Here is a 17,809-nt window from a genome sequence, read left to right on the forward strand (position 1 = left end):
AGCCTGGACATGCATAGTGTGGTGCTGTCTGAAAGAGGCTTTAGGTTGTAAGCAGATGAACGGTCTCCTGTAGGTTTGGTCTTCCTGTGTTCAGGGGAACAGGACTTTGTACATTCCTTGTAAACAAACAAGATTGCATCCCTGGTACCTGACTCCATTGTAAATTTCTGCTCCTAACTGGAACAGCCTGCAAGATCCCAAATTTTTGGCTGGTCGCTCAGGCCCAAAAAAGTATCTTAATACGTTGAAGAACCTAACGTCCCATTCCTACAGTTCTTACACAAGGCTAGAATTTGCAAATGTTCAGCTCATGGAGCTCCCGTTGACCTGAAAGAGAGTTATGTGTATGGATCCACTACAGCATTGCATCCTTTAAGGGGGAGCTCACAGCCTGGAGGAGCTCAGAGCATCTTGCATTCAGGCAAAATTTTTACTGATTTCAGGAGGAGTTTTGCTTTAAAAAATAATAATTTAAAAAAAGGACCATAAGTGAGGGCATCAGCTGATCAGTGTTCTCAGTGCCACAATATTTGACTACATAGTTATTTCCTCAATATTTTGTGCTCCTCTCACTGCACTGGTGGAATCTAGATTAGCTGGTGTGCAGATAAATTATTTCCCTTCTGATAGAAACTTCCATCAAAAATATTCCAGGAAAAGTATGTTCTGCTTTGATTTAAAAAAGCAGCAGACAAAGTTCCTTATACTCTGCTCTACTTTCCTAACTTGGAGCTCAGTTCTGCAAAGCTTCATTCACACGAGTAATCCCTACTCACACAAGTAGTCCTGGTGACCCTCAGTGAGAGTAACAGTTTCTTATATTATTAAGAAGATTGCAGGACCAGGCCCTGAAGCACCCCACCATGTACATCATGTAATGCTCAATGTCTATCGCTGTTTCTCATGGAGAGCTTGTAACAGCACAGAAGCCTCTTTTGAACGTTCTCCTTTCATTCTCTTTTGCAGTAGGATCAACGTACTGATTTAATATTTTGTAAACACAGCCTTTAGTTCAGTAGCCCTCACGACCTGAGCTCCTTTGTGACTTGTGGCTTATTATCAGTGCACTTGGAATACTGTAGCATCCATGCGTCTTTTGAGGTGGCTGCTCTGAGTGTCAGAGGCAGAACTCTTAAGGAGGAAATTAGAAAAAAAAAGTCAATACAGTTTGCAAGATTAACACACTGTGTGTCATCTCCAAATTGTCTTTTTGACTCAGGCAAGAATGTACCATCCTGCGTACTGTGGAGCATATCACACCAGCGAGGAAACAGGCAGCACTTTGTTTATTAAGGGCTCTGTTGTAGATTTGCCACAACACCTGGGCATGGTTGCGCCGCCCCAGGAGCGGCCCAGAAAAACAGACTGTGACTCAGAGAGGCATGATCAGCCTTCTGGTTCATCTCCTCCTCCAAGGCCTGCACCGACCTTATAGCTGAACCAAAGTATGCCCCTCGGCAGATGAGCAGGTGGAGCCAGGGCTCCCCCACTTACCCACCCCTGCCTGCCCGCCCATCCCATACACTTGCATGGGGGCTGTAGAGGGAGATGCAGCAGACCCATGGGGGCTGTTCTCCCTCCCATGCATCTACCCACAGTATGGCTATCTGGTGCAGGGGGCTAGCAAGGCATTTTTTGCTCCTTTATTCCCCTGCACAGGCATGCAGGATGAGCCACAGCCTGGCCTTTACATTCAGCAACTCTTAAGAGCTGCCCACACAGCTAAAATCGAATTGATGCAACAACAACAACAACAACAACAAAAACTGAAGATTTTTCTATAAATATTTATTCTTTCCTAGCCCCCAAGTCCTTTTGTTAGCAAACAAAATTAGTCATGCTTTGTGGAGGATTCTGTTCAAATCATTCAATAATCTCATTCTAAAAAGGCATGCTGAAAATGCTGCCACAGCTAAACAACGCTTTCCCTTCCCTTACTATCTAATTCTGGTTTAGTGATATTTACTGTACTGTAAATGCCCAACTTACTGTACAATGCACATGGCTTACTGAGCGACTAAGCAGCTAAAATCCTACATTCCATGGAGATCCCCTGATCCTCTCTACATCTTACATTTGGTTTTCGATCGTTATCAATGTAAATATTTTGTTAAAACTAGCAACATATTTTCAGACACCAGGAGCCTCCATGTTAGCCAGAGGTACGTCAGCCTTAGCAAGAAATGTTCTTTAAGTTAATTGGCACAATGTCCTGTACAATAGATCTTTTAAAAAGGAAGGGGGAGGGAGGAATGAATAAAATGAATTGCTTTTGAACTCTTGGACTGCATTGGGGCATGGGGAAGGAACGGAGCATCAAGGTTCATTTATTTTGAGAACAGTTCAACTTGTTCGATTTTGCTGCTATTTGTCCTTTAAGTAGGGGGGAAGGGGAAATTTGTGTCCTATAGTATTGTGCCCTGAATCAGATCCGTTTTCAGCATCCTTTGTTAGACATTGAATCTAGTGTGGCTTCATATGATCAAGCCTGTTAAGAGAATGCATTTACTGTGCACCTGCCCATTATACATCCTGTGTTTGTAGTGAATCCTATTAAACAAATACCTGACAAAGACATCAGCATGGTGATAAAGCAACCTAGTGGATGAATACGATTTCAAATACAATAAACAACAAATACTGATCTGCCCTAGACATACATATGAATTGGATTAGCTTGGTTTTCCTTCTTTAAGTCAATTAGTTTAAACAATCCTATGAGAAACGCCCGTATTTCCATTAGGTACTATGTCTGTCCTTAAGATGACATGTAATATTTTAAAAGTAATGTATTCTAATATGTAGATATTTTAAGATGTACACTATATCATCATAATCCTGTCGTTTGAGTGTCACATTCACAATGTTATGTAAAAATATAGCTTATATAATGGGATTTTTATCAGTCCAGTGGCATCAATGCAAATGCTAAAGCATTATGAGGAAGCTGACCTCTCTGACCTTGATTCAGTCACGCTGGATATCAGAGAGGAACTATTTAATGTTTACGTTGAGGGTTCATAGCTACGTAAGTGTTTTAAAAAAAATGTCCAAAGTTAGTTACTGGATTATGATTTTCTCTGTCAATGTAACAGATAAATCTGAACTCATTTGAAGCTGAAGTACTGAAATATAACATGCTGAGTGTTTAGGACAAAAGCCTTAAAGTGATGTGTTGATGCCCTAAGTTTTCTTTCCTAAGGGCCTTATCCTGCTCCCATTGAAATCTATCCCTCTGAGGAGATCACTGTTATCCTATTGAATGGGAGCAAGAACAAGTCTTAAACGAGTGTTAACGTGATTCCCTGAAGTAGATGCTGAAGATATTTGGGACAGGTATAACATTCCTCTGGATCTAAGCCCCTAATGTTTGCTGAGGCTAGATACATGCATCAAATTGTACGTCCTGTCCTAAAATATTAAATGTCTAATTAAGAGCCCATCCACTGGAGAAGATTTTTTTGGGTTCAAAGCTCTGATTTCTGATCTGGCAGTGAACAGGATATATTAATTGAAGGATGCACAGAATAGCACCAGACAACACCTCCGGGCTGAGCAATATCAATGCAGCATGTTTAGAACTGCCTGCTGATCAGTTAACAGTGCCACTCAGTTGTGCTTTCAGTTGGAAAAGAGGGTGAGAGTGGCAACTGCTTATTTAGCAAGAGGAGTCTCAGTGGAAACAGTAACTAACTACCAAGGCTTCTAAATCAGATAGGGGGGAGAGAGAGAGAGTTATGCTGCCAATTACGTGGAAAAGAAAGGGAAGAGAAGTACATTCAGGATAGAAACAACTACGTCATGTCACGTTTGAAAAGCTGATTTTGCAGGTTACAGACCTTGTTAAATGCCCTAAGTAGGGCACTATATGAAATTACACAGTCTGATCTTACTGATGGTTGGCCATCTGTCCCTGCGGGCTTTCATATCAGGAGAGCATAATTTTTACTGAGAGCATGTAAACTATGTGGTGGTATTGTTTTAAGTCAGTAAATTAGATGAACCCCCTAGGATGTCTAAGGGATTGGGGTGTGGGTAGAGCCAAAGGAAGAAACGACTTCACAAATTAACAAAAGTAAGTCTGTTTAGATCATTTAATTTGCTATTGTCTTTGGGTTCAAGTGTGGAAAAGAATGGGCATAAAGGCAGAAACAAAGGGTGGCAGGGCGACTCGGGCGGGGGGGGGGGAGAAAGGGGACAGTGGGGGGAGTTTGGCTGGGCCCCGAGTGTGTCTTGAGGGAGCCCGGCCGGGGCAGGCCTGGCCTGGCTGATCACACCACTCCCAAGGGATCGGAGCAAATTCTGGCCCTGGGACCAGCCCCGGCTGCGCTGCCAGCTCAACCTTGCAGACACAGTTACTTCCCAGCAGGGCCAGTGCGTGCAGCCAGGAGGCAGGGCCAGGGGGAGTGGGTCTCTTGGGGGTTTGGGGGGGGCGTTGCTGAGCTGGGAGGGGGTGGGGAAGATCTATGTGCCGGGGCCCTAGGGAGTGGGGGTTCTGTGGGGTGTGCTGTGCATTTGTGTGGAAGGGCCTGGGGGGGCGCTGGGCATAGGGAGTATGGGGGAGTTGGGAGGCTGTGTGGCACAGCAGGGGCCCGCCCCCCGAGGGGAAGAGTTAAGTTGGCAGCAAAAGGCCGGGCAGGCCATTGTGCATCTGGCAACTGCCAGTTTGTAAATAGTGCCCTCGCACTGGGCTGGGCGGAGCGGGGCCGCCCCTGCTATGCCCCATTGCCCCTGGCTGGCCCCTTGCTCTGGGGACTGACTCCCCCCACTCCCCCCCACCCCGCGCCATGGTCCACTGCCCGCATGGGGCCCAGAAAAGGTTAATCCGGCCCTGACTATTACTGGTCAGTTTCTGAAGCAACTCTCCTGGTAATATTGTCCACCTCTGTAGTACCTTCCCTCTGAGCATGTCAAGCATGTTACAGACACTAGAGAATGAAGCCTCACAATATCCCTGTGAGGTGGGTAACTATTATCCTCATTGTACTGATAGAGAAACAGAAATGAAAAGATTGTGACCTGCCCAAGGTCATTCAGAAGGCTGTGGCAGAGATGGGATTAGATTCCCTGAACTGGGCTTTAACCACATGTTATCCTTTCTCCCAAACATATATACTACAGAAACTAGAGTGGGGGAACAGCTGGACTGGTGCCACTTAGGCCCTAGACCTGCAATCCGATCTGTGCAGGATGTACCCCTTGCATCTCTGCAGAGCTCCGTTGTCTTCCATGAGCCTCTGTACAGGCTAAAGGTCTCCCCTTGTGATCAGATTGAATGGCTGGGGACTTAGTTTCCAATTTTTACTGAATGTGATCTAATTGCTCACTGCTAAGTGGACCCCAACAAAATGCATGCCACAGAAATGCTATTAATCTTTGGAGTACTACTAGGTTTTTCACTTGCACAGGATATGAAAAAAGAGATTTTAGCCCTGCAAGATTAAACAATCATCAGGGTTTAAAGGGTTTAATCCATTGGTGTTCAGATCAGAATGGCTCATAAGTCTCCAAGTCTGAGTGTAATTGGATACAGCATCAGAGCCATTTTTTTTTTTAAACATGCTACCAACTAGAAGTGATCTTTCCTTTGAAATTTGTTGTGGCATGAGGCCGTAAAGCTGTCTCCCTGCCTGTATTTCTTCAGTCTCTCGCTGGATACCATTGCTTGGGGGAAGGGGGAGTTTTGTTCAGTACATGAATTCCGACTATTGTTTCAGGCACACGTCTGCCTTAAGAAATAGCACAAAACAGGCCGTTACTTATTCAGATGCAGAAGCTCCTTCCATCACACAAGACGGCCCATTCAAGTCACATGCCAGAGGTCTCCGCAGAATGGGCTGCAGCTGCTTCAAATCTGCTGTCTAACATTAGAAGCAGTTGGACAAACCTGAGTACAGTAAGCCTCCCAGCCTCAGAGGAAGACAGGGAAAAGATCTGGGATCCAAGCATTATGTTCTCTGAGGATCTGTGGCTTGAAAATGAGAAAAATTGTGCTGTTGTTCACAAGTCTAAGCGAGGAAGGAAACGTCAAGAGCTGCTGGCAGTGGCATTGGGGGTTAAGGCGGGAGTAAAGGGGGCACTATTATGGCAACCTCTGAAACTCTTTGCCTATTCACAGATTACCTCTTTGGTCAGAAGAGCAGCTTTAACTCAAAACGACAACCATTTCAACTATGAAAAAGCACACAATTTTAAGGTAAGAACAGCTTTGGAATGCTTCTGGTTTAAAGATTTGTTTGTTTTCCCTGTGTAAAGTTTTGCACTGAGATTATATCTTTCCATGTAACTCTTTATGCCACATCCAAGAGGAGTATTTCAGAAAGTAGTTTTCTTCCTGTGTTAAGATCCATTGGTTGTATAATTCTTAACACATGTTGACAGGGCTATTTAATATGAATAACAATCTCTCTCTCTCTCAGAGCACAAGCAAAGTCAAGAATCTACTGGATCCTGCCAAATGACAGATTTATATTTGAGCTCCTTAGACCCAGATGTATTTTATTCGTTTCATGGAAATGATACTTCAGATTGGTCATCTTAATCTTAAAATGTGTCAGTTTTGATAATAAAAATCTGACTTCTGAAAATCTAGATTTTTATAGTGTGGTGGTGTTAGTGCCGTTTTAACAATACACATTTGTGCTATTTCTGTTTGCACAAAGTTAGGATAGCCCCAGTACCTACTAACAATAAAACAAAGTGCTGTGGTGGTATTGTCTGATATCTTTTGTTCATGCACCGTATGCCAAGGAAATGCTCTTGAAGTCCCACTGAGCTATTGGATATCGGCTTGTGGTTGCTTGTGAGACTAAAATGAATAGCTATACAAACTCAAGGATGCTTAAACAGATTGTCTTGTTGCTAGCTTATAGATACAAAATCAGATTCTTTTTTCAATCACAGCGTCTGGAATGCTGTGTGCGCTGGGGAAGTGACTCAGTCTTTGAAACTAAGCTCCCAGTCATCTTGCTCTAACATCTTTTGCCAGAAGGACTGAGTTAGTTCCAGAGTGTGCCAATCCCCAGTTATCATGGTCAGAGCTGTCAAAAAGTGGTTTGATGGTAATTGGGAGTGGATACAAAGTGTCTGAGGGGAATGAAAAGGAGATAAACAAGAGAAGAGAGACATGCATTATACTTCCTTAATTCCTTTATTTTCTTAATGCTCTCTGGGGATGATAATCTAGGTCATTGTCAGAATAATTTGACTCATTATCAGAAATAGTATTTTATCATGGTGACTTCTGGACTTTTAATAAAAGGGAAATTAATGTTAATTAAAATTATTTAGCAAGTATGCTTTTCTCTTTGTTCATCTATTATGCTTTTCCCTTAAGAAATTAAATGTCTGTGCTATGGTTGGAATTTATCAATAATTCAGTATTCACGAGTAAAACTTTATATTCAACATTTTATACTCCTTGCCATTCCCCCTCCTTAACACAGCACCCACATAAAAGTCAATATTTATCTCACTCCTAAATACTGAAAGAAATAAGAGAAATATTCTATTCTTTTTTCTTGAATAAAGAATCTTTTATGCTTTCTGGTTTTAGCCTCATTATCATTTAAATATGAAAACTGTTTTAGGTTAACTAGAAATATTTTCTCATGACTGGGACTTTTTTCCACTTTGACCTATACATTCTTTCCTTTCCTCTTCAAAATTCCCCTTGTTTTGGCTTTGATTTATAACTGGAAATGTGCCCAGCAACATTGGATTTTCACAATCTAGCTGTTATACACCCTTTATTACTTTCTGTTTGAAAAGAGTTAAGTTTAGCTGGTAAATCACATTATTTTTAAATATTTAAATGCATTGCTTGAAAACAAATTTTGGATAATTATGTTAATCTATAAACAAAATAGTAAGTCTGTCAAGCAATTAAAAAAAATTGTGATTAATTGTGCTGTTAAACAATAATAGAATAACATTTATTTAAATATTTTTTGACGTTTTCTACATTTTCAAATATATTAATTTCAATTACAATACAGAATATAAAGTGTACAGTGCTCACTTTATATCTATTTTTGATTACAAATATTCACACTCTAAAAAACAAAAGAAATAATATTTTTCAATTCACCTAATACAAGTACTGTACTGCAATGTCTTTATTATGAAAGTTGAACTTACATATGTAGAATTATGTACAAAAAACTGCATTCAAGAATAAAACAATGTATAACTTTAGAGCCTACAAGTCTTTTGAGTCCTACTTCAGACGAACAAGTTTGGTTACAATTTGCAGGAGACAATGCTGCCCGCTTCTTGTTTACAATGTCACCTGAAAGTGAGAACAGGCGTTAGCATGGCACTGTTGTAGCTGGCGTCACAAAACATTTATGTGCCACATGTGTTAAAGATTAAGATGTGCCTTCCTGCTTCAACCACTATTCCAGAGAACATAGGCACCAACTTTCCCCGGCGCGGGTGGGTGCTCACACCCACGGCCCCGCCCCAACTCCACCCTTTCCCCGCCCCCGCCCTGCCTCCATTCCAACCCCTTCCCCAAGGTCCCTGCCCCAACTCCGCCCCCTCCCTGCCCCATTGAACCCCTTCCCCAAATCCCCGCCCCAGCCCTGCCTCTTCCCCGATCACGCTGCATTTCCCCCTCCTCCCCGCTCCCTCCCAGCCGCGTAAACAGCTGTTTCGCAGCGCAAGCGCTAGGAGTTAGGGGGAAGAAGCGGGCACGCGGCATGCTCAGGGGCGGAGCAGAGGCAGAGGTGAGCTGGGCGGGCGGGGAGCTGCCAGTGGGTGCTGAGCACCCACCAATTTTTCCCCATGGGTGCTCCAGGCTCGGAGCACCCACGGAGTCAGCACCTATGCCAAAGGACATGAGTCCATGCTGATGATGTGTTCTGCTTGATAATGATCCAAAGCAGAACAGACCGACACATACTCATTTTCATCAGATGCCACCAGCAGAAGGTTGATTTTGTTTTTTGGTGGTTCGGGTTCTGTAGTTTCCATATCTGAGTGTTGCTCTTTTAAGACTTTTGAAAGCATGCTCCACACCTCATCCCTCTCAGATTTTGGACGGCACTTCAGATTCTTAAACCTTGGGTCGGGTGCTGTAGCTATCTTTAGAAATTTCACATTGGTACCTTCTTTGCATTTTGTCAGATGTGAAAGTGTTCTTAAAACAAACATGTGCTGGGTCATCATCCAAGACTGCTATAACATGTATATGGCAGAATGCAGGTAGAACAGAACAGGAGACATACAACCCTATGAACACCTGTTCTCACTTTCAGGTGAGACTGTAAATAAGAAGCAGGCACCGGTATATCTCATAAATGTAAACAAACTTGTTTATCTTAGCAATCGGCTGAACAAGAAGTAGGACTGAGTGGACTTATAGGCTCTAAAGTTTGACATTGTTTTGTTTCTGAGTGCAGTTATGTATCAAAAATAATCAACATTTGTAAGTTACGCTTTCACAATAAAGAGATTGCACTACAGTGCTTGTATGAGGTGACTTGAAAAATACAATTTCTTTTCTCATTTTTACAGTGCAAATATTTGTAATCAAAAATAATAATATAAAGTGAGCACTGTACACTTTGTATTCTGTGTTGTAACAGAAATCAATATATTTGAAAATGTAGAAAACATCCAAAAATATTTAATACATTTCAATTGGTATTCTATCGTATAACAGTGCAATTAATCATGATTAATTTTTGTAATCACGATTAATTTTTTTGAATTAATCGCGTGAATTAACTGAAATTAATCGACAGCCCTACAAAATATGAATTTTAAGAAAGAAACATTTTTAAAATAAAATGTAACCTAGAAAGCTAGGTCACTCTGAAGTGTTACATTTACTTAACAACACAAATATTACCCACCGCTCAAAAATCTACAGTCTTCTATAGGATGATACTAAAATGCACATAATGGCTAAAAAAAATCCTGAACAATGTGCTAATAATGGAATATTTAAATTAAACAGTTAACCACTTTAAGTTTTAAATCTGTTGACACGTTCATAAAAAAGTTTAGTAGTACAAAGAAGAGAAAATTGTTGGAGGGTTTTTGAAACTTAAGTCCTAGTTGTCATAGACATGTACACAATACTAATATGGGGCTGTGGAACCTAAGTAAAATATAATGGGCTATTTCATAGGGATGCAAAGAGGTGTTTTGCCCTTTTTTATTTTACTGAACACTTAAAATGTATTGTACTATATCTTCTGCTGCATATGGACAGGGATTTCATGACGGAGTCCCTCAGAATGTTTGGCATGCGTTATTGTCAATAAATGCACACTAAAAAAATCTTTACCTTGGCACATTTGAACCTCTTGGGATGATGAGTCTTTTAAAAAAAAAGGCGACATATTTGGTATAACTGATTGAGACGTGTAACAAAGTAAAACTGGCAGAAAGGGAAAAAGCAGAAAAAAGAGATGGGTACAAACTTCAGAGCCAGATCTAGACCGCCTTGTGCCCTTTTAAAAAGGCATACCTGAGACACTGCTATGGATCCATCTTTTCTGATTTTGACTCTTCGTCTCCCAAAGTTCAAGGTGTTCAAGCCAAATAATTAACTAAAAGGATCTAGGATGTGTTTTGCATGTTTAATACCCATTTTGAATTTTAAATCGCTATATGGGGGGGTTGGTATAAAAGTTACAGCCTGTCGTGCACTTTGTATTTAAATAATATTGTGAGGAAGGTCATGCTAGATGCTAGTGGAGATATGTGTATGTATAGTGGTGGAGGGAGTGGAAAAGAGCAAAACCAGACTTTCTGTCTTTGCCCCATCAAAGTAACTGCACAAGCAAGGGGATCGCTCCTTCTTAGTGGCCTTGGAGAGGCACAATTGACCCTGCACAGGCTGGGGAAAATTTAGAATCAAGACCCTGCCCTCCTACTCATAGGCCAGCAAAACTGGCCTGCTGTGGGGAGCATGCTGCACTATACAGAAGGATGGTTTAGTATGCAGATCCTTCCTTTGCTCCCTGCAGCTCCTCAAGGGATCGCAGGCACAATCTCTTCCAGAACTTGCCCTGGAGCAGTGCAGCTTTGTATTGCCACAGTGTGGAGCAGTGTAAAAAGCAGACCATCTAACCCTGTGTTAGGGCAAACTGTTGAAGTCCTTCCTATGACCGTTCTTTTTGGTCCTAAACTATGATAGCAAACGTCCTATATTTTTTTGAAATGGCTGAACAGTTCACATTGTATCAGACTAGTGTTCAGAAACTGAAATTAAAAATGGAGTAGATTCATTAGCTGGCACATCTGGGAGTGGAGAGGACTTATATAGCAGTAAAGAAAGTAAGTCCTTGAGGCCAGGTCTTGATGGACAAAAAGGTGCTTTCTTCAATTGTATTAGTTCATTTGAGTTAGCTTAACGTAACTGGAAAGTTCCCTTAACTCTCATTAAGGTCCTGATCCTGCAAACACTCATACAAGTGGTTAACTTCACTACCTTGAGTAGTCCCATTAACTTCAACAGCACTACTCATGGTAGAAAAGTTAAGCAGGTACGTAAATATTTGCAGAATCGAAGCCTAAGGGCATGGCTACACTGGAGTTGGAGGTGTAACTTCCAATTTGGGTAGAAATATGGATGCTAGTTTTGATCAAGCTAGCATGTTAAAAATTGAAGTGTCTCTGCAGCAGCATGAATGGCAGGAGTGCAATCCTACCCTGAAACTTGGGTACGTATTTGAGCAACTAGCCCATCTTGCTGCCCATATCACCATGGCTATACTGCTATATTTAGCACGCTAGCTCATTCAAAGCTAGTGCACGTATGTCTACGCAAGCTGGAAATTACACCTCCAGCTCCACTATACTCTAAAGACACAGGCTAGCACCTTTTAGAATGTTTCCACTCCTTGTGATATAGACTCAGGAGGGAGTTAACTCAATTGAGCTAACATAACTGAAGAAAACGTATGTTTTGTCCATTGAGACGTGGCCTGAGCTAGTCGAGTCACAGCAAACGTGGAATGGCATATACTCTAGAGTTACCTTTTACAAAACAAGATCTCACTTTTTATAACAGAAATTAACATAGGACCAGATTCTGCCCTCACTTCTTATTATTAGACTACACAGTCTTCTGCATTTCCCATTACCACAGATTTCAAGTGGTATTGTGCCCGATTCTACATTGATAGTAATGCTTGTTGAACCCTGTGCCAGCACAGAGTTCCAGGAACATCAATGGGGACCAAAGGAGATGCCTCGGGACAACAGCATGCAGTTTATCAGGGCCCAATGCAGGACAGAATTTGGCCCATTATAATTGTAGAACCTTAGAAGTGACCTCAGTGTTCATTGCAACATATAACATTTAGTGAGCAGTAAGGGTTTTAATTATGGCATGTACACTCAATGTTTTTTTCCCCATGAGTCTGTTTTTTTTTTTAAATTACGCCTTTGTGAGAAGTGGTATTTTCATTGTCCCAAAACAGAACTGGTAATGGATTCAATTCTGTTCCCACTGAAGCCAATGGGAGTTCTGCCATTGATTTCAAAGGGATTCAATTCAGGCCCCAGAGCTGAGGTAAAGGGTTCCTACTTTCAACTGAAAGTCTGAAAATCTCTTCTTCTCTTTTTGATACGAAAGAAAAAAAAGCTTCAAAACCAGGTCAGATAACCAAAAAATTATCTGAAAGCAGCTCTGCATATTTCATATGAAGAGCACACATGTCTTCCCAAGGCAGTTCTTCATTTGCTGCTGTAGTGTTGTTATTAATGGATTCACTCTCTATGGCTTTGGTGAAATCACTTAACTTTTCTGCCTTATTTTCCTCATCTGTGAAATAGAGAGAATACCTACCTCACAGTGATATTGCAACTATTAATGACTGTGGAAAGCATTGTACACATGCAGATTCACAGAGAAAGATGGAAGGGACATTAAAGAGACAGTATGGAAGCAATGGTAGTAGAGAGGTGAAAGTAAAGGAAACAGAGAAGAGCATCACTAATGAAGACAAAATGTAATATGTGTGTGAGAGAGAGAGAGAGAGAGGATTAATATGAAGAAGAAACTACTTTTCAGTGAAAGCACTGGAGAGAGAGAATAATACAAAGAAAGGAGATATAAATACGGAAAATGAAAGGAGATGGCATGGAGATGAATAGAGAGAGTCAGACAGTGGGAGAGGGGAAAAGAAGAAACTAAAGAAGGGAATAAGAGGAAAACACATTTTTAGACTAACATTTTGTTGAACTATCTCACAGACAACTCATATCTCTGGACAGTAAGTTTGGAGCAAAGGGATGGCATTTTGAGCACTTACGCAATATTAATACTACTGAGTCCCCTGCATTCTACGGCTAAATAATGGTGGGAAAAGACAAGAAAAAAGTTTACCAGAATGTACATCAGACCCCTTCATTATTGGGGTGAATAGGGGATATTGACCCCAAAACCTCAGCTAACATCGAGAATTGTCCCTTGCTGTTTCTTTTTAAAGGTTGGCAGTATGCAAGGACACCAGCACAAGCAGCTCAACACTAACTCAACAGTCAAAAAATTTGAAAGGGGGCGGGAGGACTCAAAAAGTTATCTTGATGATTCTTCAAAAAGCCTGTGCCCAATTCAGTAGATAGTGTTGTGATCATAGGGATGTGGGTACAAGACAAAAAATATCATCCTATCTCAAAATACTATGACTGCCTCGGAACCCTTGCACAGTATAAAATAGCTCCGGGATCAGTTCTGCAGTCGTTTCTTAGGCAAAACTCTCATTTACTGTGACCAAAGTCTTACTTTCAGCATCTGCCTTAAGAGTCAGTCTGAGCTGAAGTGTTATTTTTAAGAATACAGACCCTTCTTTTTTATTGACATTGAAAGTAATGGTCAGCCAAACTGAAGACACAGTTCAGATATGTGTCTTAAATTATATTAATGCTTATCCAAATTTCATGAAATTTCATCCAGAAACCTCAAAAGATCATGCTTTTTACTTGTGAGACAGCAGTATTTCTCTGTTTCAGCTGGACCAGAAATTCTGCAAGACCTGCCTTTCTCATGTAATTTCAGCCAAAACATGGAGATGTGAAAGTAACATGAAATAAATAAATTTAACTGAAATTTTGGGGCCTCAAAATCAATGGTAGATGAGGGTGCTCAGCAACTCTCAGGTTTGGGTCCTCGCTGAAAATAATAATGACCACTTCCCATTTGTGCAAGAGATACTGAGAATCTAAAGTTTAGCGATATCCCTCAAACAATTTCACGCTTGTAGTTAAATGTAAGTGCAGACCCACACGTTACATAGTTACACATCTAAAATTGGTAGCATTGCAGTCATAGATAATTGTGTCTGCAATTTTGTACCTACAACATTATGTTGGAGGCCACATTTTAAAATTTAAGCCTAAAACTCCAAGGGCAAGATTCTCAGCTGATGTAAATCAGTGTCAATGAAGCTATGCTATTTGCACCAGCTGGGGATCTAGCTTTAAATGCATGTTAACTGATCCCTGTAAGACAACCTATGAATTGAACAAGAAGTGACTGAAACGCATACATAATAATTTGAGTTGGTCAAATGTTCCAGTTTAAGCATTTTAGTACCAAAAGAGATGGAAAAATTAGCATTGCTTTAAGCTAAATAGCGATTGCTTTACAGCTGCAATTAGTTACATAATTATTGACTACATCGATAATTAGGAGTAATTTGTTGTCAAGCTATGCTAAGTGAAAATGTAGTTTTTAATCATCAAACTAGAAAGATAGTAAGATATTTAAAAATACTTCATTTTGCAAAGGAATAGCAATGTTGTTATCAATTAATACAAACTCGTTTCAGAAAAAAGTAAAGTGAAACAGGAAAATGGGGGGAAAAGCATTAGTTTGGTTTATTAATTAATACATGTTTTCCAAGACAAATGGATGGAAATATTTGAGTATGTTTGTAGCTGTTAATAGAATCATAGAATATCAGGGTTGGAAGAGACCTCAGGAGGTCATCTAGTCCAATCCCCTGTTCAAAGCAGGACCAATTCCCAACTAAAACAAGTTCTGTTACCACTGAACTTGAGAGCAAATGGTGCAATACCATTGAAGCCTTTAGTTACACAAGGGATTGATTTTTAGGGTGACCAGACAGCAAATGTGAAAAATCGGGATGGGGGTGGAGGGTAATAGGAGCCTATATAAGAAAAAGACCCAAAAATCAGGACAGTCCGTATAAAATCGGGACATCTGGTCACCCTGATTGATTTGGCCAAAACAGTTAGTAAAATCTATAACGTATGTTGTATTTTTGTGCAATTTTGTTTGGTATTATTTTCAGACAAATACCTCTGATTTCATAATAACATGACAAATCTTTTCATTGCATGAGCTGTGATTTCGTGATGCAATACACTAATGCAAAATGCAATAATGCTTTAAGTGGTGCTGTAGACATAGCAGGGCCATGATATTAGCAAGCTGTCTGTTTGCTTGAAAATTGTGTATTGTTTATTTGGAAAAGGGCAATAACTGCACTTTTCCCATCTAAATATACTTTATTAAAAATTAAAGTAAGAAACTTTTTCCCCAGCCAGTAGTGACCTTTCAACAAAGTACCCAGGGGATTTAAAAAAAAAAAAAGAAAAGAAAAAAAGAAAGAAAGGGTTAGTCAACAGAGAGGAAGCATTAGCAGCCTCAGTGTGCACAATTTATGTTTTGTTAAATAAAGTCTCTAGGCAGATCTAGTCCATGCTGTGTCCATTTACACAGGACTATACTTGACTATTTACCATGCTGCTCAATGAAAATTAAGTGCACACTGTACCAGACCAATTGCAAAGGGCTTGAAAGGTGCCAGTGTTAATTCTGCACTAGATAGCCATATTTTAAATAACAAAAAGATCCCCCATTATAGGTTCTTTAAAATGCAGTTGGTGAAGCAAGTGTTTTGTGCAAAAGGCAGCTGAGGAAACTGTGTTCTGTCTGCTCTTTTCATGCCACTTTCCCCTTATTGTACTGATATGTGGATTGTAGTAAAATGAGACTGAGTGTGACTTTATTGAATAAGGATCTATTTTGTTTGTTTGTTTTGTTTTTTGGTCTATGTGAGATCAGTTTAGTTATTGAGGTGGTTTGGTAGGGGGAGTAGTTTGTCTATGACTGTAATTGATTCAGTCGTGCAAAAGCAGATGATTGCCCAACTTTTGCCTAGAATGTCTACACAAATTGTTCATTACTCCTTTTGATTCCCTTGGCTTTTGCTTTATTATTCTTTTTTTTAAATGGTGCAAATGCCCACATGACGGAGCCATGCCATAATCCTATTGTACGAATACCTATGCGATATTCAAAATATTAGAACTTTGAAGTTGGATGGGGGGGCAAATTTTGCCCTCAGTACCCTAGTCAAGACCCCCTGAAATCAATAATAGTTGTGAAAGCATATTGGAAAGCAGAATTTGGCCACAGCATGAGAGCGGAGAGAATTCAGTGGAAGAAAATATCTCCCTCTCTTTCCAATGGTCTGTTGCAGAGTGGGTGAATCTCTGAAGCTTTCTGATTTTATTTTAGCTAGTCCAGGAAAAGGAATGACTACAACTCCTTGGATTATTTGTTTTATTTTTGTCTATTTTGATAGTGGACTAAACCCAGTTACCACTTCTGCATCTGCACTGAACTAAATGTAGGTGACACAAAAGATACACATCAACTGGCACAAAAAAAATGTTTTAAAAGTAATTTGTTTCTATGCCATACAGTATCCAGTTCTGTGTTATGATGGGCCTATTGTGAGATAAGAGACCATAAAGATCAAAGCACATTTATTTTCCCAGGATTTATTTCATACAGACTTTGGAAAGACGTGTGTACTGTATGCTGAAGACTTACTCCTACTGAGTCCTTTGTTGTTTATCTCTTTTACTTGTTCCATCTGTCAGACCATCTGCCTCCTGATGACCCCATTTTTTTTATTGTATTACAGGTCTACACATTCCGAGGTCCACACTGGTGTGAATACTGTGCCAATTTCATGTGGGGGCTCATCGCTCAGGGAGTCAGGTGTTCAGGTAGCTTTACACATTTAATTTATCTTGGTTCTTTCTTCTGAAAAATAAAAGGGTAAGCTCCGTGAGGGAGGAATGGGGGACAGTTTCATAAAATGTAACAAGAAATTGCTATCTAATTAGTCCAAAGGCTGAATTTGCTGTAGTTTAGCCCTTTTCAAGAAGTGCTGAGCACTAGGTACATATTTTAACAACAACCAATAAGGAATGGGAGTTGCACAGAAATCAGGATCCAGTCCCAGTGTTAGCAAGGGAGAATAAGGGGGAAGAGGGAGGGAGATCTTTCCACTTTTCGTATCTGAAGAACAGAGAAATTAGCAGCACCAGTTTTTGTTTTTGTTTTAAACTTATCCTGCTTGTTTCTGGACTCCTGTAGGGCCTTACAAGAATATGTAAACATATTGGGAAGAAGATGGTGCTATATTTTCCTTTGGAAACTTGATCCTTTTTTTTCTAAACAAAGGACTTAGAAATATTGTCCTGTTTATTTTTCCTGCTTAGTTGGCTTGGAAGTAGAGGCATCTCTCCACGGACATCTTTATAACAGTACGCTGGCAATGTGTATGCCCCAGTATTTTGGTTTAGGTTTTTCATCAGCATCCTGTAAATCATCTTTCTTATGGTAGTGCCAGGTTTTGGTTTATATGTTTTTACATCTTAAGAAACAAGATCTGAAGATGGCACAAAGCCAGCCTCAGCTAGACTTCATAATTCATCTTTTTGCCGCTCACTCTTGAAAAATGTCCTACTCTGGGGAAAGATGATCATCTTTGACCAATAAAAATACCATATGTTGCTACAAACC

The 17,809-nt window shown here is 40.4% G+C and overlaps 1 protein-coding gene across 6 annotated transcripts in view; it reads left to right on the forward strand.

Moving 5' to 3' along the window:
* Positions 1 to 17,809, forward strand: part of CHN2 (chimerin 2) — a 207,389-nt gene that overhangs the window by 161,270 nt on the left and 28,310 nt on the right. For 2 of the 6 annotated variants that reach the window (XM_024107015.3, XM_005297008.5), the window contains exons 7-8: positions 6,119 to 6,196; positions 16,923 to 17,007. In XM_024107015.3, the coding sequence (XP_023962783.1) occupies positions 6,119 to 6,196; positions 16,923 to 17,007 (163 nt within the window). Of the gene's footprint in view, positions 1 to 4,806; positions 6,197 to 16,922; positions 17,008 to 17,809 lie in introns of those variants that run through there. The other 4 variants (XM_042861805.2, XM_042861799.2, XM_024107028.3 and 1 more) reach the window with 3 other exon arrangements.

This window comes from Chrysemys picta, chromosome 2 (genome assembly GCF_011386835.1).
Source record: "Chrysemys picta bellii isolate R12L10 chromosome 2, ASM1138683v2, whole genome shotgun sequence".
Lineage (NCBI taxonomy): Eukaryota > Metazoa > Chordata > Testudines > Emydidae > Chrysemys > Chrysemys picta.